Source organism: Balaenoptera borealis (genome assembly GCF_965194805.1).
Source record: "Balaenoptera borealis genome assembly, chromosome: 6".
NCBI classification, from domain to species: Eukaryota; Metazoa; Chordata; class Mammalia; order Artiodactyla; family Balaenopteridae; genus Balaenoptera; species Balaenoptera borealis.
In genome coordinates, this window is record NC_138863.1 from 117,092,346 (window position 1) to 117,116,371 (window position 24,026).

The following is a 24,026-nucleotide window of genomic DNA, read 5'->3' on the forward strand; positions in this document are numbered from 1 at the left end:
AGGCTAACTGTTGTTTGCATGGATAATGGAATGCCAAAGGAGGTTTTGAGGATGGCATAATATGAAAAGAAATCATTCCTGAAAATACAGGTCTGGCAGGAAAGTTTAAAATAGAGTGTAGGTAACTGAGTCTAAAGGCAGAGAGCTAGGTTTAGAGGCCATTAGATAATCTAGAACTGATTTGATAAATAACAATATATTTGAGATGAACACATCAAGTTTTAAACTGAGATCTAAAATTTGTTTGCAGCCCAACAATAAAAATTGTCTTATAAATACTTATTCAAGTAAATTAAATTATGCATATATTATATGTATATTTTTACATATTTTTGCAAATAATCTCATTTTAGACTCTTAATTTATTTAAACCACTTTATTGAGTACAAATAAAAGACTGACACATACAAAAGGCTGTACTTTGCATTGAATACATACAAAATACTGTACATATTTAATGTATAAAACTTGAGATGAAAATAAGTATACGCCCATGAAACCATCAGCACCTTCAATGGCATGAACACATCCATCACCTCCAAAAGATGTTTACTGCCCTCTTCAATTTTTTGTGTGATAAGAACACTTAACATAAATAGACTCCTTCTTTGATATTGCTAGTATTTTTTCAGTCTATTCAGGATAAAATAAAATCACCATACCCATTCTTCCAATGGCATAAAGCTTTAAAAATATCCAGTGTGCTACTTAATTTATCACAATTTAGGTGTTTAGAGAAATCACTTTTCTACATTTTATTATCTATATTTTTGAAGAACGTAATGTTTAGGTAATTCTCTAAATACAAATAAAAATTATCAAACTTTCCTATCATCACCTACATTTTTACTTACTAGAGATTTACCTTAAAATTGTATTAAAATCTTAAGTGATTAGCAATGGTTCATTGCCTCTAGGAGAGTTTCAATTTCTTTGGTGTCACTGCTTAAGTTTTCATTAAGATTTAATGAAAATTTAACTAATTAATTAATTTCATTAATTAATGTAAGCACTTTGAACAATTTTATTGACTTTTCCAGGGTGACTTTAATCCTTCTTCGTTTAAAAGCAGATGTTTAAGGTAGCATTTTTCAAACATGTTGTTGAAATCTCATGTCCCCTACTAAAAATCAATATGATTTTGCTTCATATGCCATTAAGTATGTTTTTCTCCAGTATAAAAGTAATCATTTTAATTGTCATTAAGATGTATTCAAGAAATACGTGATAAGCATTTGCAAATATAAGATATACATGTGCATACTCATACACACACTACACACACACATAGTCACACACACACACATTCACTCCCTGCTGCTGGTGTCATGCACGTTTGGAACGAAAGTCTGGGGTTTAGAGTCCTAGCATACCAACATACCAGAGGTGACACAGAAGTAAATAAAGAAAAGCAGCCACTGAGAGTCAAGGTCTATTTCCAGTCAGTTCTTCACTGTGGTGTGTGTGGTGTGGCACTCATTCCTAGGTAGTACATTGGTGCAGGAAAACTGCCAGAAAATTTATAGCTTAACATCCTCAAGTGTTTGTCATGATGACCTTTTCTCATATAAATGAATTTGCACCTTTTTTAAAACTCCATTTATTTTCATTCGTGGTGATAAATGCAAACAAGGTTACTTTTTCATTTTACCCAGGACAAAATCTAATGATTGTATTTTTAGTTCCAGGAAATAATAAAAGCAATCCTTCTTACTATATTCTAGTATTAGACACACCTAAGGTCTAATGGGTCTCACTTCAAGTTTGGAATCAGGAAAATCAATATCAAGAAGTTAATATGTCTTCTATAATCAATATTTTGACTGGAGATAACTGATGAACCATAATAGAATAACTATGTTTGGGTTTAACAAAAATACCCTTAAAATATCTCAACCATTTTGACTGATACATTTGCATTGTATTCAGGTGTATATTTACATTAGTATATCATGTAGGCAAATGTGACAGGAAATACATTCTCATATAAGTAAAATGTGGTAACAGTATAAGTGTACATGTGTAAAGAAAAAATATGCAATTACAATGTACAATTTAAAAGAAAATTAATTTGCCTTGCTGTGCAATATAAATCTCTTAGTGTCTTGTAATGATTTAAACAGCATATTTATGACTTTTCTACCAAATTCAGATTTCCAAAAGAAATGGAAAATGAAATTACTATCCTTTATAAGCACACATTTCAGATTATTTCCCTCCAATTAAGTGTTGCTTATTTCAATGTAAGAAGAAAACTGAGCAACTTGCATACTGTTAGCTATACTCGTATTGCTTTTAAAGGCTTTGCACAGGCCTTATCAGAAGTCACTTGATAAGTATGTGTTGACTTGACTTTGATGACTGCCTTGGACTGTAAACAAACTCTCTGAAGGCAGGAGCTCAAATTCTGTAATTCTGATAGCATGTATAACTGTATATTGAACTATGCAGTTAGCAGGCATGGGTTTCCATTGAAAATTACAAAAGAGAAGCTGCTTAGAGAAGATGTTGTAACCTGTGCCAGCATATGCAAATGGAAGATACTTAGATGCTGACAGTTTCTAAGTGAGGTCAGCCCTGACCTAGATTTAGATCTAGAGAGTGATTAGAAATATTGCCAAGCTTTTATCCAGTAATAATAATAATAATATTAATAATTAAAAAGCAATAGAAGAAAATCATCAATTCACTGTATGCTATTTGAGAATGCCTGTTTCCTATGCTATGTTTGTAATGTTTTATTCAACATTTAGAAAAATCAGATGGAAACCAATACTGTCATATAAAGTACCAGTTTCAATGATGGAATGTCAGAAGTGTACTTATCTCTTCTGCGGGGAGGTGGTAGTCTTTATCCTGATTTAAAGTGCTTCATTTGGTTTAATCCAGCATGAAATATAAAATTTTATAGAGCTTCTAGCTAGGTCTTATGAACTTGTTACTTATTACGGGTATAAAAGGCACAATGTCTATTCCAGGAGTTCACAGAAAATAGACTTAAAGGTGAGAATACTCACCTTTGGGAACACCTACCACATGGACCTCACCTTGCAGGGGGAATCCTCTCTGAGGTGATGGAGCAGTTTCCTAGAGGAAGTAACCAGCAAGTTGAGTTTTGGAGTTATATACTGGTGCAAGATTTGGACCTTTATTTAAAGGCATCCCTCTGAGTATAAGGAAGCTCTCAATATGAAAAGAAATAGAGTAGACTTGTATGCAATCACATGCTTTAATTCTTTTGTTTATACTTTTAATAATGGAAAACTATAACTTACTATTATTTCCAAATGTGAAAAGATAATAAACAAGCTAGAAATATAAAATGTGTTAGCAGACTTGTACTAGAAAGAATAACCATAAAAACTCACTGTAATAAAACTCCCTATATTTCCCTTAACTTATATTTAAGCAATTTTGAGTTATTTAGTAATAATGAGGTAAATGCAACAGCCATATCTTTTTCCCTATTTTTTGTTTTCCAACATAAATAGCAATTTCTGCAGCTCTTCTTGTCTCATGCTGTTCCTAACATTGAATTAAATAATATATTGTGGAGTAAGAGCCAGAGAGATTCTAGGATTGCACATTTTTAAACTATAAATCTGGATCATACATAATCCAGTGTACTGAATACTTTGGACAGTTCCTGCTAAGCAAACCATTTGAATGGAGTAACAACATAGGTGATGATCAGTGAAGGTTTCTACATATTAGACTCTTTCTGTTTCTTTGCAGCTAAGCTTTTGCGTATCTGTTATTCTTACTTTTAACCAAACAGGGTTATCCTACAGTGCTGTCAAGTCATAGTCCTTCAACGGTCTAAAGAAAAACTTTAAAAATAAGATTATAATAGTGCTTATTTTAAGATGTGAACCATGCTACACAACCCCTGAGGTATAAAGATTCCAATTAGGAAAAGTTTAGTATTCTAGTGATTTACTGTTTTTTAGTAAACGGCATGAAGAGAACTCTCTGAGAGAAACTGTGCTGTGCATTAATGTCAAGATTCCTCATGTCAGAAATAACTCCAGGCCTCCTTTACATGGTGTGGTAGAGGAGCTCTCCCTGTGCTCTCCTTCTTAAGAACAACAAAGAAACTGAACATGTGAAAAGAAACTCTATATTTTATGGTATTTTGAATCGACCACAGCCTAAACTATAGTCTCTAAGAAACATGAAGTAATAATTCTCCAGAGCCAGGAAAAGATTGAACGCAAATATATACTTTAGTAGATTTCAGAAACTCAGAGAAATAGACAAATTGACAATTTTAGCTGGTAATTTCAACACTTGTCTTCCAGTTAAAGATAGAACAACTATACAGAAAATCAGTGAGGATATAAAAGATTTGATCAACACAATCAATCAACATGACATAATTGACATTTACAGAACATTATACCCCAAAATTACAGAATACAGGGCATTTTTAAGTGCTCACACTGGGTCATAAAACAAGCCTCAATACGTATAGAAGAATGGGCATCAAACAGAATATGTTCTTGGACCACAAAGGTATTAAATTAGAAATCAAAAATAAACATAAACTACACACACACATTCTTACTGGGCTACAAATATATCCAATAAGAAATATAGTACTATATAGCTAGCAATTCTAAATATAGAATTTATCCTGTGGATATATTGCACATAGATCCAAAGACATGAAAAGAAAATTCACTTGAATGTTATTTACAATTTAAAAAGCAGAATAGGGCTTCCCTGGTGGCGCAGTGGTTGGGAGTCTGCCTGCCAATGCAGGGGACACGGGTTCGAGCCCTGGTCTGGGAGGATCCCACATGCCGCGGAGCAACTGGGCCCGTGAGCCACAACTGCTGAGCCTGCGCGTCTGGAGCCTGTGCTCCGCAACAAGAGAGGCCGCGACGGTGAGAGGCCCGCGCACCGCGATGAAGAGTGGCCCCCGCTCACCACAAAAGAGAAAGCCCTCGCACAGAAATGAAGACCCAACACAGCCAAAAATAAATAAATAAATAAATAAATTTTAAAAAAAATAAAATAAAATAAAAAGCAGAATAAAAGAATAGAAACAACTTAAGTCATCATTATGAGACTAATAAAATATATTAGGGTGCATAAAATAATAAAATATTAAAAAGCCATTAAAATTAGTATGATTCTTCTACATGTGCAGATATGCAATGCCATCCACTAATAAAAGTCAGTATAATTAATCAGTATGCTCTCATTGTTGTAATAAGCAAAACAACAACTATATATGTGTGTGTGTGTGTGTGTGTGTGTGTATATAATTTAAATATTTACAGAATTCACAAGACATTAAGAGTAGTTGTCCTCTGGGAGAGAACTGGGTTTTGAGAGAGATTTTTCATATTATTTGATTTAATATTTTTTCTTGAGCATGTCTTATATTTTAAATAAAATAAATTTTAAAAATTATTATGAATAACAAAACAAAGTTTAAAGAACAAACGTGATTGCTTTTAACACAGCATATAGAAAGTAAAGCACATCAGAAACTTCCAAAGTAGAGAAAAAAATGACAAAATACACACACACACACACGTATATATGAACTGTATATCAGCAATGGTCATATAAAATGAGATTTCACCTGTGCTACAATATGAAACCTCATCAGGGACAAAGGTATCAAGGAGATATACTAAAGTAAAAAATAACTCCTTGTTTAGAGTAGCAGTATAATAGGTAATTTCATCTTTAAAATATATTTGATGTTATTATATTGTTTTAATGGTTAGAAGAGAAATAAATGTTTGAGAAGGAATGAAGGACGTAAAAGAATTACATATTTATAGCCAAGTAAAAAACAACCACGGCATGAATCTTCTATTATACTTGTTAGAAAAAAGTTGCTGATATTGAAGATGAATGTTAAAAGATTTTGGTCACTGCAAGCTTCCCCTACTATCCGAAAGTAGAGTGTTCTTATGAAACTCCTATTTAGGATCCAAATTGGTATAAATGAAGAAGCAGTTACCAGAGGACACATCTTTATAATGGATTCACAAAATAAACCGAGATAAAGCACAGATGCTCAAGCCCGTTTAGAGCTATGGTGGCTTGATTCTCACATGCTAGGTGTAGTTCCCAGGGAAGGAGCTTGGTGGTGCTACTCTCACTGATCACAGCGTGCACTGCCTTTGTAATGCCCTTGCTGCAAAGCAAAGGCTGAATGCTATTTGAGCTTTTTGCTGTGTTTTGTTAAAACAAAAGTCCTCTTTGGATTTCTTTCGGTTAGCAAAAATAGGAACTGATGTAATAGGTCTTTGGTAAAAGTGAAGTGGCATAAAGCGAACTTTCTCAAAGTGTAGATATCTGCATCTAATGTACTATAGTATGAAAAGTAGAATGAAGGTAATTATATTAAAAATTGGTCCTCAAACCTTTATCCATTCAAAATTATCCTAATAATTACACTTTATGTCCCAGAACTAAACAAGAACATGGGGGTGAACATAGCCAAGTTTGGCTCCTCATTTAAGAGTGAAAAAGATTGTTTACTAATTTCTTTTACTTCTCTTTATGTTATCCAAATTGAATATTTTCCAAAATAACTTTTCCTTCGAAAACTTAGACTATCTTCTAACTAGTTTTAAGTCTCTTAAAACAAAAAGCTTATCTTGTCCCTGGAAGCATAATGACATATATCTATTAATATATCAGATCTTTAAATGAATTCTTAGAACTAGGGTTGTCCTCAAATTTTTTTTTTAAATTTTTTATTTATTATTTATTTATTATTTTTATTTTTGACTGTGTTGGGTCTTCGTTTCTGTGCGAGGGCTTTCTCCAGTTGCGGCGAGTGGGGGCCACTCTTCATCGCGGTGCGCGGGCCTCTCACTATCGCGGCCTCTCTTGTTGCGGAGCACAGGCTCCAGACGCTCAGGCTCAGTAGTTGTGGCTCACGGGCCCAGTTGCTCCGCGGCATGTGGGATCTTCCCAGACCAGGGCTCGAACCCGTGTCCCCTGCATTGGCGGGCAGATTCTCAACCACTGCGCCACCAGGGAAGCCCTGTCCTCAGATTTAAACCACTATCGCTTTTTGAAATTATGTTATTTACCTGATATCAAGAAATTCAATTTGAAAAGGAAAAAAGATATTATACCAGCAATATGATAAATCTTATACTGGAAAATCACCTTCCATGTCCATGTCCAGAGCATTCTCCAATTAAAAGAACTTTGGCTAAAGTTGAATAAATAGTTTCTCAAATCTGATATGGAAGATTGAGAATTTGCTTCATGCAAATTCAACTATAAACTCTGGACAAAACATTTTAAAAAATGAAACAAAACTATCCGAGGATTCTGTAGCCTGAACAAAAGCAGGCAAATTTTGCAAGGGAGTAAACATTAATTGTAAAGTGACCCTCAAGGTGTAAACCCTTCATTTTGTGTGTTTTGTTTAGGGTTCTATCCTAAGGGCAGTGATATTTGAGGCAGAGGTGGATGTGTAGGGGGCTGAATCTCTGAAAGTAAACCCCACTGTCTTTTAGACAGGAACAGGAGGAAAAGCCCCTGGGTGACCTTGACTGCCAGAGAGTAAGGGGGAAACCCTGAGAGAGTCAGAGAAGAGGTATGACCAGTTGTGAGAATAAACTCAGCTAAGTCTCTGACTGAACGTGAACTACAGATGCAAGAATTTTCAAGCAAGGTCCTTAAAGTTGCTTTCTGTGTTCTGTGAGAGTCACAAAAATAAATGCATAAAGGAATGAAAAGATAGGATATATCAGCATAGAAATATATATATAAATATGTGTATATATATATATAATATGTAAAACCTGTGTATCTCCATCTTTCTATTTATTTAGCTATCATATATATTATATATATAATATTTTATACACATATGTACAAAAATCTTTAAAAGACTAAATGGACATTTTTAGAATTGCTAAACAACATCTAAAATAAAAAGTAACTGAATGAGATTTAAAGCAGAATGAAAATGACACAGTAGTGATACAGAGATCAATACATATCATTTAATCTGAAAAGATAGTGAGAAGATTAAAAGAAGAAAAAAAATAGAGCCTATTAACCAGCAGGAAAACTCAAAAAGTCAAATATGATGGTAACTGGAATTTTAAAAGGAGAAGAGAGAATGGGGCAGGAAAAATATTTGAAGAAACGATAACCAGAAATTCTAAAATTTAATTAAAAACATACATTTATATATTCAAGATGTTCAGTAACACCCCTCCCCTCTGAAAAAAAAAAAAGTAAATTCCAGGAGAACCATCCTGGGTACATATTAGTCAAACTACTGAAAACTGAAGATAAAGAGAAAATGTTGAAGCTGCCAGAGAAACACTGCAACATATAACATACAAAGGGACCACAATTAGAATGCCTACAAACTTCTTGTCAGACACCATGGAGAATCAAGGTGAAATAAAGACAATTTCAGATAAAAGAAAAATAAGTGAATTTATCTCCACCAGACCTATGCTTAAGAATGTTCTTCAGTTTGAAGAAAAATGATACCAGAGGGAAACTCAGATCTTCAGGAATGAAAGAAGAACATTGGAAATGTTAAATATATGAGTAAACACCAAGCGCTAAATTATCTCTTAATTTCTGTGTAAAACATCCTACTGTTAAAAGCAAAAAATGATGATATGCTTTGAGAGCTTATAATGTATGTATATGTGATGCTGTTGACAACTATTAACAATAAAAATGGTGGAGGAATGGGAAAACTGTACATTTACAACATTTCTGTATTTTGCATGAGCTTATTAATTTCCTCAGTGATAAAAATGAGGCACTTCAAGTTGTTAGTTGACTAATAAAAATCAGATTGTTGGTTAAATAATTTTAGAATTTAGGGGTATGTGGTAGTTTATTTACTGCCATCAGTCAGACAATTAGTAGAATCATGCTTTCATAAGAAAATGTTCATTTTTTTACACATCTTTGTTCCTAATTACATTTGAAAAGTTGAAACAAGTTTTTCTGAAGGTGCCATCTAAATGATTAATGATATATAATTGTTTCAACTTCTTTTTAAGTCATTGTAAATTTTTGAGACTTTGGTTCCTTTGGGTCTTATTTCTAAAACCAGGGTGTATTATCTTGGTAGCTCATCCAGTTTTAATCATAGGGTTAATAAAACATGTATTAAACAATTCAGTTAACATGAATTCAGTTCTGGTAGCATTTATTACTCCCAAATGTGATGACATTCAGGAATTTAGTTAGTAAAATGTAGAAAACATTTTCTATAAAAAAAAAAAAAAATAGCCACTTGAGTTTTTAAAGAATAAGAAGTTTGTCTTTAGAATCTGCTATGTTAGTCACTAGAGAATTCTGTTGGAGTGAAATTAAAGAACGGCTGAGACATTTAAAATCTAGAAGCAGAAGATGATAAATCAAGAAATACTTTGGACAAAACTACAATAGTTATAGCACAATAACATGCAGATAAGGCTAGTCGAATGCATACATTTTTTATTTTTTAAATGAGGGAAATAGTGGGTTTGTTTCTTTGGAATCATGATTTTTTTTTATTTGGAGGAGAGGGGATTTGAAAATGATGTGCATTTATTCTAAAAATAAAAAGAAATTTTACAGAAGAAAAAAGTTATTTGAAAAGACTTTGAAGGAAGATCTGATTTATTTGCTCTGGATGTTTGGCTTGTTGTATCAGAGAATCTAAAAGGCGAAGAAAAACAAAATAAGGGATCTGCTGGGACAGAAAAGTGTTGGCTTGGTTGACCTAGAATGCTATGGTGGCTAAATATTTGGTGGATTGTAAACGCTGTTTTTAAGAAAAATATGAAAATTTTGCTCTAAATCAATTAATTCGAGTCAATCCTTGATGTTTAATTTCTCAGGATGAGTTTTGTTATTGCTACTGAAGTTTGCTGACAAAAAGTTTACCCATATCTTGGAGAAGTGTTAATGCAATTTGAAAGCTGTGAAAATAATAGATCTTTAAGAATACAAATAATGATACAGTTACCAGTTAATTTTTATTTAAGGTAACAAGACTTATTTTAAATTGCATTTTTTAAAGTTTTAGAATATTTGGCCTGTAAGATGTTCTGATTTTTTTAAAAAAATCGTGGTCAACTGTATTTAGGAAACGTTATATAATATCGTGGATCTCAGTATTTCGAAATGAAATTAGCAAACTTTGAAGGATCCTGAATTGAAAGAAAGAGAGGGAGGGAGGGAGGGAAAGAGAAAGGAAGGAAAAGAGAGAGAGAGAGGAAGGAAGGAAGGAAGGGAGGAAGGAAAGAAGAAAGGAAAGAGAGAGGAAGGAAGAAACTAATACTGTTTAATTCAGTATTTCTTAGTTGTTTACACCAAATCAAGGGTCAGCAAACTTTTTCTGTAAAGGGCCAGATAGTAAATATTTTTGGTTTTGCAGGACAAGAGGCAAAATCAAGAGTATTATGTAAGTTTTAATATAGCAAGACGGAAAAACACGTTGCCAGAAAATTCTATTGAGGTAATTCAAAGTAAAATAACAATTAAGTGAAGTGTTTTATAATACATATCTACCAAAAAGAAGAATGAGATTCTTTTTTGTGGGATAACTTTTCACCTAATTAGGATTCCATGTAAGTGTTCCCTCTCATCAAATTAATTACACATGTTGATCTGCAAAAACCATTCTTAGTTCATGGGCCAGGCTAGATTTTGCTCATGCACCATAATATACTGAACCCTTCCATAGACCATGAAACTTTTTTTTTTTTCATATAATGCCTATCAGAGCTAGTATTTTTATAACTAGTGTTTTAGAATATTACTTTTCTACATTGAGAGCCAGAGAATGGTAACGCTGATTGGCATGAGCCTCATATGAAAAGGATTTTTTATAATGGGGTGGAAGAATTAGGTTCTAAAGGAACAAAAGGGAGCAATGAGCATCTTGAGGTATGAGATAATAAGCAGGGGTCACTAGAGAGGGTGTCTGGGCAATGATGTCCTCAAGGGAGACCAGGGTTCAGATATGGCAAAGAGGGAGAAGGAACCCTTAGAGAAGGAACAAAATAGAGGGAAATAGGTTGGTTTTGGAGTGCCAGTTTTCAAATATAGAGTAAAAGGGCATGGAAGGTTGAGGGGGTAAAGGGCCAGGGAGTATTGAGTGTTATTATAGGGATGATGGCACGGTGGAGGATAAGTTGTTAGTGACAATAGTTAAAATCTGGAGATGTCTGATACAAACAGGAGGAAATGACATGAGAGATTTCACTGATAAAGTCTGTGTGAGGAAAGTGATCGCTAAGCCTGGGGCAAGGAGACTTAATTGCTGCAATGATGGGATCCATGCAAAGCTTGATTGTCTTCTTTGCTTGAACCCTGTGATGAAGGATTCTGGACAGCAGACTTACAGCCTATGCAGCCTAAATGATTTTGAGGAAATAAATTCTGGGTGTATTTCCTCAATTCTCATTCTCCTCCTCCTCTTTTTTTTTTCCCTCCTCCTCTTTTTCATCTTCCTTCTCCTTCATATTACTTTTAAATTCCCAGAAAAGTCTTTTTTTCAGGGACATTGTTTTGAAAGTTCAAGTCAAGCCGTCATTTTTTTCACCTTGTCTTATTCCATCCTCCATTTATAAACCCAAGAATGTATATGCACTGGTGATATTCCCCCTCCCCCTGCCCAGAATCACACTGTTCATTTGCTTCTCAGTCATATTATATCTCTTCAAGAGTTATGATACCAAGTTATCAGTGGAGGATGAATTTGGACTTTCCTATTAAAGCATCTTGCTATCTGTCTAGACATTGATTTTCTATCTCTATTAATCTTGGTTTTGTCTATTCTAACATTAAAGTATTATATGCATCGAACTTGGAAACACACCCACCTCCCACCAAAGGCTAATGTGAAAGGAGTCCATTTTAAGAGAGGGCATATTATTTGTCTACTGTATTAATACCTGTAGAATCAGGAGACCCATATAGGAAAGATGTTTGGAGGTTCAGTTTGAGATATCCTATGCCTTAGTTGTTAATAATACAATATCGTTGAGATCATTGAGATTTCATTTCACTTCCTGCTTCACCAAGAATAGAGGGTAATTATTTAAATTGACTCAGAATGAACTGAAAGATTCTATGATCATGATTAAAAAATTTTCAAGACACTTTATCCATCTTTGTATCTCCACAAACGGACCAATATTATTCTAGTCAGTTTTTAAATAGAACTGCTTTTCAGAATGACTAGTAAATGGATAATTTTTAAGAAAGATCTCATTCTTATCTCCTTATGTTTCCCTCACTTCTCTCCAGCTCTCCAACAAATCTTTAATATCTATAGTCTGGCTTCATTCACCCCCGAACACACATCTCTTTGCCTTGTCATTTCTCCCCCTATTCCTTCTGCTTTTTTCTATATAGTGTGTTTTCAACATCTGATCATTTAAACCCACCTTTTCTCATGCCATTTCCTCTACTTGAATTTTGTTTTACCTTTCTCTGCCTAGGAAAATCCACCTGAACTTGTAAGTTCAGCCAAAATGTCATGCCTCATCTGAAACCTTTTCTGACCCTCCTATTCCTCAATCAGATTCAAGCTGTCTTGTGTCTTTATTCACATTCCACTAATGCTTTGTGCATCAATATGTCATAGAAATACCATGTAGTTTGTTAATTACTTCTTGTTTTTCTTACCTTTCTTATTTTAAACTGTGAATTCATCAACAACAGGTACTAAGACTCAGTCAACATTGTCTCATAGACATGGTATGTAGAAGGAGTATAGTGAAATAGCAAATGGATAAGTGACCTATATAACCATCATTCCTCCATGTGTACCCCCATACATACAGCTTGCCATCTTCTTTCATCTTTAAACTTTCTTCATTAAGAAACAAAAATATTTCAAGTAGTAAATATATATAATTATATGTGTCTTTAAATAATATGAAATGTCTGACATTAGCATTTTTAAAAAGTGGTATTTCACAAGGAAGTCTATGTTCTGTTCAAGGTAGATTTTTCTGTTTTGTGTGTCAGTGACTCCCCAAGAAAGAAGAAAATAAAACAAACACAGACAAAAACTGTACTATGTGATGGCAAGTGGATGAGATTTACTAGGGCAGAGATTGCCTTGTAGGTGGATTAGTACATAAATCCTAACCAGTACAATTTGCTTAGAATTTTAGTGTAAAGAATTTAGCCTTTAGTCTTTATGGAATGCTGAAACTTTAATTGGACAATGTCGCAGTCAAAGCACTGACAGAAAGGGTCTGTTTTGTCTTTTTATTGGATGGATGCAAGTGAGGAGAACTGAAGAGAGGGAAGCAGTGAATAAACTACTGCAAACACCAAACATGAATTACTAAAAATCAGAAATGACTCTTTCAAACATCCTTTTACATTCTTTCATCCACAAAATAAAAAGTTATTAGGGTATATTGTGTTACAGTTACACATACATCAGAGATAGGGTTTAGTTATACCCCATTGTAGCAGACAGATAACTGAAGCACAAGGAATAATCATTTCTGTAGACTCTCACATGGGGAAAAAGAAGAAAGAGACAACAAGGAAGTATTTCAAGTGCTTTTTGTCCTGCATTCCAAGTTATGCTTGAATTTAAATGACTCTCATCCTCAGTTGATCATTATCTCAATTAAATTTAACTTTATAAGAACATTAACTAGAATAAACAAATTAATTCTCGACATAAGACATTTCATTACTAAGTTGGATTTTTATGATTATTTTACTGATATCCAGTATTTGGGGAGGATACAGTAAAAATGTTTGGACATTCTTGTATTGAAAAAAACAGCCTGTATTTTTCATTCGTGCCCAGGGATGCCTTGAAATTGCCTGAAGTGGAATAAAGAGTCTAGAGCTGTGGGTAAAATGTGCATGGGAGATAGCCAAGGCTGGTTCCACCTTCTGCATTTTTCAATTTGTTTTCTTATCAACATGCCCATAAACTGGAAAGCATTAGGCACAGACACATTGATAAGCATATGAGAATTACTTCCAATCTCCCTCAATCCTCAGTCATGGAATCTCTTTTTAAAATTTTGGAGTCTCCATTTGAAATACAAGGAGTTACAATACAAATGTAAAATCAAATTGTTTTAACATCAGAGAATAAAGTGCACCATGCTTTTTGCTAATCCTGGGATGAATGAAAGCTGGAAAGAAACAGGGGTTAATTTAGCTTGCTCCCAACATAATTGACAGTGAAGGGCTTTCTTACCCATGAGGCTTTGAAGGTTATGCTGCCGTGTGTCACCTGGTAATTAGGATTCCTGGAAGTAAGCGAGAGACATGGATTCACGTTCATTTCAACCGAAAATGAATTCATTAAATAGATTTCTGAAAACTCTCAGAACCAATGAGAAAGTTGGAATTCCAGGACTGGAAAATGAACAGGAGCCATGAGGGGTCAGACATTGTTGAACATAGGATTTGTTTTGGAAAATTTGATTACAATGCCACAGGAATCTGTGATTAGGATGATGCAACTTGCAGCTACATCAGTCTCACAAAGAGCACTGCCAGTATTAGATCCCATGTCTCTTTGATAGAAATCCCATTTTCTACACTTTTGCTTTTATTTTTGTTTTCCATTTCAAGTTCTACTGCATATTCATACACATATTAGGCAGTAACATGTCCCGCTAAATTAATGTCTTCATACATTGGTTTTGTTTTTCTTTGCTGGCCACATCTACATTAATTTGTGTGTGCTTGTATTGGAATGCAGCATTAGATTGTAAGATGTCGTCCTTATATCCCCAAAACTTAGCACAGCGTCTAGCATGTAAACAGTTCCAGATACCTATTTGGCTAATGATAAAGGACTAGAGAAAAGGGTAATAAGACAAGAGATGGAGTGGTGAAGGAACAATGAAAAAGAAGAAAGTGGAGTAGAGGAAGAAATGGATACACAATGACTAGACAATACCATCCTGTAGCATTCTGACACATATAAATCAGCACATTAAGGTTTTTTTTTAAATAATATAATAATGTTGATTGTCTTCAGTGTGTTGCAGTTTATTTCTTGGGGCTCATAAGTATTTTTAATTGATTTTTCAATTATCAAAATGATCAATTTATCATAAAGTCTTCTCTTACCCTAAATGAGTTTTAGGGAATGACACAGCCAAGAGATAGTCTGTTGTTACATTTCATTGATTGGAGTTGGTTTTCAATTATCTGTTTGCTTGCTTTTATCTGGTATCCATTTTTCTCCTAAAAAAAAAAAAAATGGATAAAAGGGCTTTGGAATTGGGGAGTGACTTACATAATTACGAATTTAAGACAAAAGGATATATTTCACTTCTTTGAGAATGCATAATGTTCTGTAAAGGTTTTAAGAAATAAGAACTCTTTGAAAGGGCTTCCTGATATGAATAATTGCAAATGTCAAGGGATGAGAGTTCTCTGATAGTGATTCTATCACTAGAATGTCAGGTACTAGTGCAAAGGTGACATGAATGATTTGAGTGTGTTATTCTATCCCAGAGATGGTTCTGCAGAGAAATGAAAGCAGTATTCTATAACCCACAGATTTATTCAAAGCTAAAATGTCAGAGGTAATCAAACTATTTAACTTGTGCTCATAGCTTTACTTTGCATTACATAAATGGGCTCTCAGAATTTATTACATACTGGCAAATTAAAGAAACAGAATTTTTATAAAGTTGAATGATATACTGTGACTTTCAGTAAAATATTGATAATCTTTAAGGTAGCATTTTTCAATGAATTATGATTACTAATAAAATTCTGCATAATTTTTTCCTTTTTCTTTAAGTTAACATAATGCAGCAAATATGCAGAGCTGATTCTTGTGAACAATCCCATTTTCACAGTGACCAGAGTAGAAACAGAGCATCATTCATACACCAGAAGACCCCTGCTTTGCTTTTTACTAGTGCTACCAAACCAAACTTGGGTCTGCTCACCCACCACACAGCAAAGCTAATCTACTGACACTGGGTTGTGGTGAAGGCAAGTACACATTTATTTGCAGGGTGCCAAGCAAGGAGAATGGGTAGTTCATGCTCAAAAGACCCAAACTCCCTGATGGCTTTCAAGGAAGGGCTTTTAAAGGCAACATTTGGAGTGAGGGTTGCAGCTCATGGACTTTCTTCTGATTGGTTGGTGGTGAGGTAACAGGGTGATCTTTCAGGAACCTTAATCATCAACCTTCTGGTTCCAACCAGTCTTGGTTCTATGTGCTTGTGGTCAGCATACAGTTACCATCTTCCACCTGGGTGGGGATCTTAGTTTTTGCATAACAACTTAAAGATATGTGTCCATTTGTTATGTATATTCCTTAAGAAGGAACTAGGACTCTGTTTTATCCCTAAACTATTGTTTTTTGACTGCTTTTCCTTTGTTTCTTCATTCCCTCACTTCCCTAATTATTAACTGCTTGAGTCTGTTCTTTGTAACTCAGGGAAGTCCTAGGAGACTAAAGCCTTTTTTCTACAAACAAGAAGCTGGGGACACAGAAGGACTTTTATACCCAGTAGGGCCCCACAGTGTCCTGCTCAGTTTCACTAGCACTATTACCCACCAAGGGTAATTATTATCATAACTTGCAACACCATTGTTGACTATTACAAATAGCACTGCTATGAGCATTCTCGTATATGTTCCTTGATATATTGGGTTCCCATATATGTCCTTATATTGGATGTATATCCATATACATTTTTGTAATGGATATATATCCATATACATTTCCTTGGATGTAGTTGCTGAGTTTTACAGTTATATACATGTTCTGTTTTGGTAAAAACTGTTACAGATATTTACAAAGTGATTGTACCAATTCACTCTCCCACCAGAAGAGATGAAAGTTCCAGTTGCTTTACATCCTTGGCAACATTATTATTGGCTCTCATTTTCACTTTAGCCATTCTAATTGTAAAATCAAAATACTCTGATTTTTTTTGTCTGCTTATATTCTTTCATGTTACCAAAAGAATCTGTTATATAAATCAAAATAAGGACCTTTTATTTATAAGTTTACACTTAAAGTCTTTAAAGAATAATTCCTCCAAGTGTTTCCTAGACTGAAATGTAGCATATTGCTTAAAAGGGAAAATTTTACTTCAAATCCAATGGAATCATATCTATTAATGGAATATGGCTTAAATATTTCAAACATTTTTATTTATTTAAAAAATATTTAAATGTCTTATTATGTATGTGATGGAGTTCAAGTTGGCTTATTGATAAAAAAGTATTATGTACATAATTATATGCTTTAATACTGTCCATATGACAAAATTGTCTTATTTATTGAAAAATGATAACATCTGAATCTAATAATGACTCTAAATCACTGCAAAATCTTTTTTGTGTCATTTATTTCCAAAGTAATATTACATGAAATTCACTTTATTAACATATATTTAGTTTAATATAAATTATTTAAGAAATTGATAAGCTGGAATAATTAAAAATTAAAATCTGTTCCTGGTAAAGCAAAAGGCAAAGATTCCATACAAATTTTGGAGCCACTATTGGATCAGGAAGTATGACGAAGTTGGAGTATGGTTAGTGGTCCAGGAGCCAAAAGAAGCAAGGATATGGTTGTCTGAATGTTCACATCTATTAGGGCAGGTTGAAAGATAAGAACTGCATAGATTTGAAGGGTATGAAACTATATATATATATATATACACACTGCTACTTAGTCACTATTGTTGAAGCTGGCATGCAAAAGCCACTGCCAAAGGTAAATGTCTTCCAGTTCCTAACTAGCGGCTTTCTCATATTTGCAGAAAGTAACTAGAACCCATCAAGCAAAGAAGCTGAGAAGACTAGTTTGCAAGGGAATCTTAGAATTGTAGATTTCAGGTTTCTGATGACACAGTAATAGAAGACTATGGGGGGCGGGGGGCAGGTGTGGGGCTGAGTACCAAAAGACAACATTCAATGTATATCTGTTGGTGAGATCCCTGCTAGTGTAAGTTTGTATTAGTATTGTCATTGTCTGGTGCACAAAAATGGATTCATGTTGAAATAATTTTCTTGTTTTGTGCCTTTTGTCACTTGACAATATCTCAGTGAAACACCTCCAGGTCAACTCATGTAGCACTAATTTATTCTCCTCAAAGCCGAGTGTTACTACCTGATGTGGATGAATCATAATCCATCCAGGCAAGCACTTTGATGGGTTTTCACCTTGACTCTTCTTTTTGGCCATCATAAACACTGCAGAAATAAATATCATTCTTCATCATTCTGTACATATTGGTGGTTTTCTGTTTTTGTTTTGTTTTTCTTACAAGTCCCAGATTTGGGATTTCTGATGAGATGGAGTATGTTTTGTTTTTAGTTGCCATATTGCTTTTCAATATGCTTATCACATTTTATATTTTCACAATCAACATAGGAAAGGACCCCTTTCACCACATCCCTGCCAGTAATATATGTTATCTGGGATAGTTTCTTAATTACAACTTTTTCCCAGAAAGCAAGCCACAGTAGAAGGCAACCCAAATACTATCCCAACTTGGCTGTGACTTTGTAGATTCTCTTACACCATTACAACACATGGGGATTTTTGAATGATTTGTAGTTTTCTAATTTAAAATTATCATAAAAATCACTCAAATCAGTGAAGGTGGAATAGCTTTTCAGTAATATTTCAGCTAAAATAGATCTAACATTCAATTATATTTCTGTTTTATTCTGATGTTCTTTTTCAATTAAACTGGCTGAAAGTTCATAAGAGTCTGCTCTTATAAGTTTGTATTAGGCATTGTCTCTGGTTAAATCAGTCACAGTAGGGTAATTTACATTGTAATTGCTCTCAAACCTATAATCCTAATGACTTTTAACCTCAAATGTTCATTTATTGCCATATGTCCATCACAAGTTGGCTGGGGCTGGGGAAGGAGTTTGTTCCATACCTCTTCACCCAGCAATCCTGGCTGCTGGGGCATCCGTCATCTGAAGCATTACTGGAGCTGCAGCAGGGGAAGAGAAGGCAGAAAGTTGAAAATCGGCTGTTAAAGCCTCCTGCACGGCGATGACACATATTGTGTTTAATCATTGGTAATGAGTAATATCAATTAACACATTGATAGAATAATTTCCTGGGTCACTTACTACAAATTTCTCAGTTTGTCACAGCACATAGTATTTCAGCTGTCTTCCTGTTGCCTTTGTTGTGACTTTACCAATTTTGAATTATTTTGTAAGTGTACTAAGACCATGGATTTTGAAAAAGTGGGTAGTCAGCTTGCTCTATTAGCTGAAAAATTAAATGGTCAAATAGCTATCCATTTCTATTTGTGATACTGTTTAGGTGGCTCATTGAAGGAATTGATTGATGGCATCAAAAATATTATGACAGTTTAATCAGTAACATTAGGATAAATGGCATTAGTGTTTGCCGTATTTTCAGTGTGATTTAAATCTAGTCGTAGCCCTTGATCATTGCCATTTGGATCCAGCTTAATTTCATCAATGTGCCAAGATAGTACCTGGGAATATTTGCAGCTCCTATATTGCTAAAGTAGTGGTGAGAGTTTGTGACTATTATGTGAAGTTAATATAATTCAAGGAAAAACTTTGGTAATTTAAAAGGGTTTAAAAGATTATAAATGTATATTTTCATAAAGGCAGCCACTAATTTTTGGTCCACAGAAAAAAGATCTTGTGGATATCCCCTGATATTGCAGCTTTCAGCAAATGGCATTAAAATTCTGATTCCATATTGCTTATTCTTTTACATTGAAACAGATGTGGATTTTGAACATCATCCAATCTGTTCTTCAAATACAAATGTAATTACTGGTCAATGGTTTTGGTATCCAAAACCATTTATACATCTGCTGAAATCGTGGAGGTTTTATTAATTGTTTTGACTTAGAGTTTGTTCCTCTCAAAAAGCTGAGGATTTGGAACAATATTACATTGGGTTAAGTCACCCTTTTTATTTTTTTTTAAAGATTTATTATTTATTTATTTTTGGCTGCACCGGGTCTTCGTTGCGGCATGGGGGATCTTCACTGAGGCACGCGGGATCTTTCGTTGCGGTGCGTGGGCTTCTCTCTAGTTGTGGTGTGTGGTTTTCTCTTGTTGTGGCGTGCAGGCTCCAGGGTGGGTGAGCTCTGTAGTTGCAGCACGCAGTCTCTCTAGTTGAGGCACGCAAGCTCAGTAGTTGTGGCACGTGGGCTTAGTTGCTCTGTGGCATGTGGGATCTTAATTCCCTGACCAGGGATCGAACCCGAGTGCCCTGCATTGGAAGGCGGATTCTTTACCACTGGACCACCAGGGAAGTCTCAAGTCACCCTTACTTTTGATAATAGTCCCATGTACTTATGTAGCATGAGTGTGGATGATCTGAATTTCTATTCACTTACAAGTCCTAATAGAATATTATGGTACAAAAAGAGGATTCCCTCCAAGTAAAGCCGATTTTGTGTGCCTATTTCATATACTGTTTGTGAAAGGCAAAAGGAGGTAGTATACAAAACACATAAAGTTTAAGCTTTAAATGGCTACAATAAAGTTAATATTATTTCTCAGTTATGAGGGGTTGTGAAAGTCATAAAAAAAAACACTTCCATCCAGTTTTAAGATACCTGCGATATAGTTCTCAAACTTTTGCCTAAGTGGGACCCACATACTTTCAATATAAGTTTATTTCCTATATTCTTATCACTGGAAAACTTTCTAAATGAAGTGAAAGCAATGAATATCACTTGTTAATACCACCACCTCTCCTCCTAATAGTACTACCCCTACTGCTATTACTATTCTACTAACTATTCCTAATATATAGTCGACATAATATAATCAACCTAATAGTCAATAGTTTGGGATAATTTACACATTGGCTGAAGCTGTAGAGGTTTTGTTTTGATTTAGATTCTGTAGCGCCTGCAAAAAGTTTAAGATTTTTGAACTAGATTATCTTGCGTGAAGTCAGCCCTGCTCCTAGCAATAGCCACATGTGTTACATGTTCTACATTCATCATCTCATTTATTCTTCACATCAGATCTCTAAAGTAGGTGTGAGACATCCACATCTTATAAAAGAGAAGATTGAGATATAGAAAGGTTAAACAAATTATCCAAGTTATTTGGATTTTAAATTTAGGCTGCCTGATTATAAACACATGTTTAAACACCTATTATATCTTTCTTACTCTCCACCCCCAACAATTCGTATTCTTATTGTCATCCTCACCTGTAATATAAACAACAGGTAGTAGTGGAATGGTTAACTAGATACACTCACTGTTAAGTGCTTGCCAAATCACCAGAATCAAAGTAGAATATCAATCAAATGTTCTGGATATTAAGATTGCCTTCATCATTGTGCACATCAAGGTTTAAAATCTAGGACCTCATGATTAATCAGACAATTATTTCAGAAGTTCTTGTGTTTGCTCTATCTGCTTTTGTGCAATGATCCTATAGCATGCTGGAACACATGGGCACTAGGCCATCTTTCACCTTCTTAGTAGAATGTCAATCTAAATAGCAATTTGGCTTTCATTGAACAATATTCTACTCCCCGCAACAAGTGGATGAAACATGGCTCTGTGACAGTTATATCACACAGACCAACAGTTTGAAATGTTTGGCATTAAAAATATTTTAAAATGAATTATAAATAATTTTATCCTGAATTATCTCTATTAAAGATAGTTCATTTTTTGTGGACAGACACTGTTTAATTTCTACTGCTGTTCCTGTATTGGGACTATTGTTGTTGCTGATGTTGATGTTGATATTATTTTGTAAGACTCTGTAATGTATTCATATTAAAACTCTTTCTTGAATCCTCAAGCACAAGGTTATTATTACTGCTATGCTATTTAGGAAAGAATTACCAGGGAAGATTGAGGCATAGGAAGGTGTGTTCCACTTATCAATCTGAAGGAATTTTGCCAGTGTTTCCTTTCATTAGTGGATCTGTGAGTTGAGCCGGAGAGAATCAGAGACATTCTCTAAAGATTATTTTATTGATCGCCAATGCATTTTTTGGTAAAAGACCCCAAATTGAAGTTTTTCGAGTTGTTTGCTGTTACTAAAATGGCATCTAGTACAGTTGTCAGTCTCTTAAGGCTGCAGAATGTTATCTCAAACCCAAACCAATCTTGTGGTATGAGAAAAAGATAATCAAGTAGATGAAACATTGTTGTTGAAAACATGGATTTAAAAGCTTCAATAGCTAGTACCATGTAATTTCTAAATGATAACTGGATATTATATGATAGAGAAAGAAACAGCCATTAATAATTGAAAGCAATAAAAAATATGCATTAAATAAAAACAAATTGAAAGCAGGCAAATAATAAAACACTTAGCTCTTCAGTTATTATTCTATAATATGAAAGTTTAAAAAAAGGCTTCCTAATATTTTTGGTTTTTTGGTTTGTTTGTTTTACATGTTTCCTGATCCAGATTTATATTTTTGAAAATAATATCTACTATCAACCTGATATAAAGAGTAGTTCATTGCGACTGACATCTTCTGGAAAAGAAGGAATTATTTTTAATGGAATTGCTGACTGGTTATATGAAGGTGAGTGAATAGATTTAGTTTCAAAAGAATACAAATGATATTTTTTTACACAAAATCTATAAGAAAAATCTGTTCAATTATAACAATACTTATAGCACTATTTCTTCCTCTCATTTCCTCTCAAAATTGCCTTCATGCTTTCATATCTTTGCATCTGCTCATGTTTTGACTGGTTATGATTTACATCTACTTATATAATTCCATGTTTGAGATATATATATATATATATATATATATATATATATATATATATATATGTATCACATATACACACACACATATACACATTTTGTTCAGGCTAAATAGATCTTATTTTTGGTGATGCTTAACTAATGAAAGTGAATAATCATCTTACATCACTCTGGAATTAGATGCTGAATTTTTCTGAGTCTGGGAAGGAATAAACAAAATCCTTTACTATTCAAAAAGTGCATGAAAGCCACTTAATTATTAGTTATTTCCATTAAGAACATTCTGTCACATTTTAAAACCACTGTATAGGGACCAAAATATTCAATAAACCCTACCTAAAAAGTTATTTATAATAACTATTGAATCAAGTTTTCATAATAGCTGAGAATATAAGAAGGAATCAGGTGATGAAAACCTCTATCCAATTTTATCATGTACCAATTATCAGATAGTTATAGGTACAGATTGCCTAGGAAAAACTCAAAGTGTGAGTTTAAAACCTACATTTCAGACTCTACAACTGATCTTGGCAAAATACCTCAAAATTTAAACTAAGTTAGTCTATTAAATTAGAAATTATAAAGTAAGAATCTTCCAGAGAATAAATTTTACTCTTGAGCAGTACTGGCAAATGCAATCTTTCTAGCTCAGAGTTGCTACTTTTAATTATGTAAGAAAGTAAATCATTTAGCTTATTCATTCATTCATTTCATTCATTCATGCTCTCATTTGACAGATATTATTGAAGACCTACTATGTTCCAAGTACTTGTCTAAGTGCTGAGATACATCAGGAAACAAAACAAAGTTCTGCTCTCAGGACTTTACATTAAAAGGAAAATGTTGCTGGGTGGAACTATATTATTAAGGAAGAGACATTGTAGCCCTCAAGATTTACACGTATATGTGTACATGTGTATTAATATCTATAATATATTTTGTGTATAAGCTAGCATCAAATAGTAAAAGCCACAGTTTATTCTGAGGAGTAGGGGAACCTACTGTGGAAATATCAGTGATAATTATACTATGAAATTTTACAAAATGAAATGCACAAACAGATTAGTAGGGTTCTTTGGTTGAGAGTGTCAAAAACTGACTCTGGCTTTCTTATTTCAAAATGATGGATTATTAGAGGGGCCTGAGACGCCCCAATGAATTGAAAAAACAGGTGAGGAACAAACTTGAAACCTTGGTAGTTCTGAGAATCTAGGTAGTAAGAATTAACCACCTCTTACCTAGAGGAGCTAGGAAAGACACACCTTTTATGTTCAAAATATTTTGGTACTGTAGGAGACCCTGAAAGATGAAGAAACCATGCC

General features: G+C 34.0%; 1 protein-coding gene across 1 annotated transcript in view; it reads left to right on the forward strand.

Annotated features, from left to right (window-relative positions):
- The window catches only part of DPP10 (dipeptidyl peptidase like 10), a 676,003-nt gene that overhangs the window by 532,488 nt on the left and 119,489 nt on the right, over nt 1-24,026 (forward strand). The window contains exon 8 of the mRNA XM_082397857.1: nt 22,393-22,513. Coding sequence (XP_082253983.1) covers nt 22,393-22,513 — 121 coding nt within the window. The remainder of the gene's footprint in view (nt 1-22,392; nt 22,514-24,026) is intronic.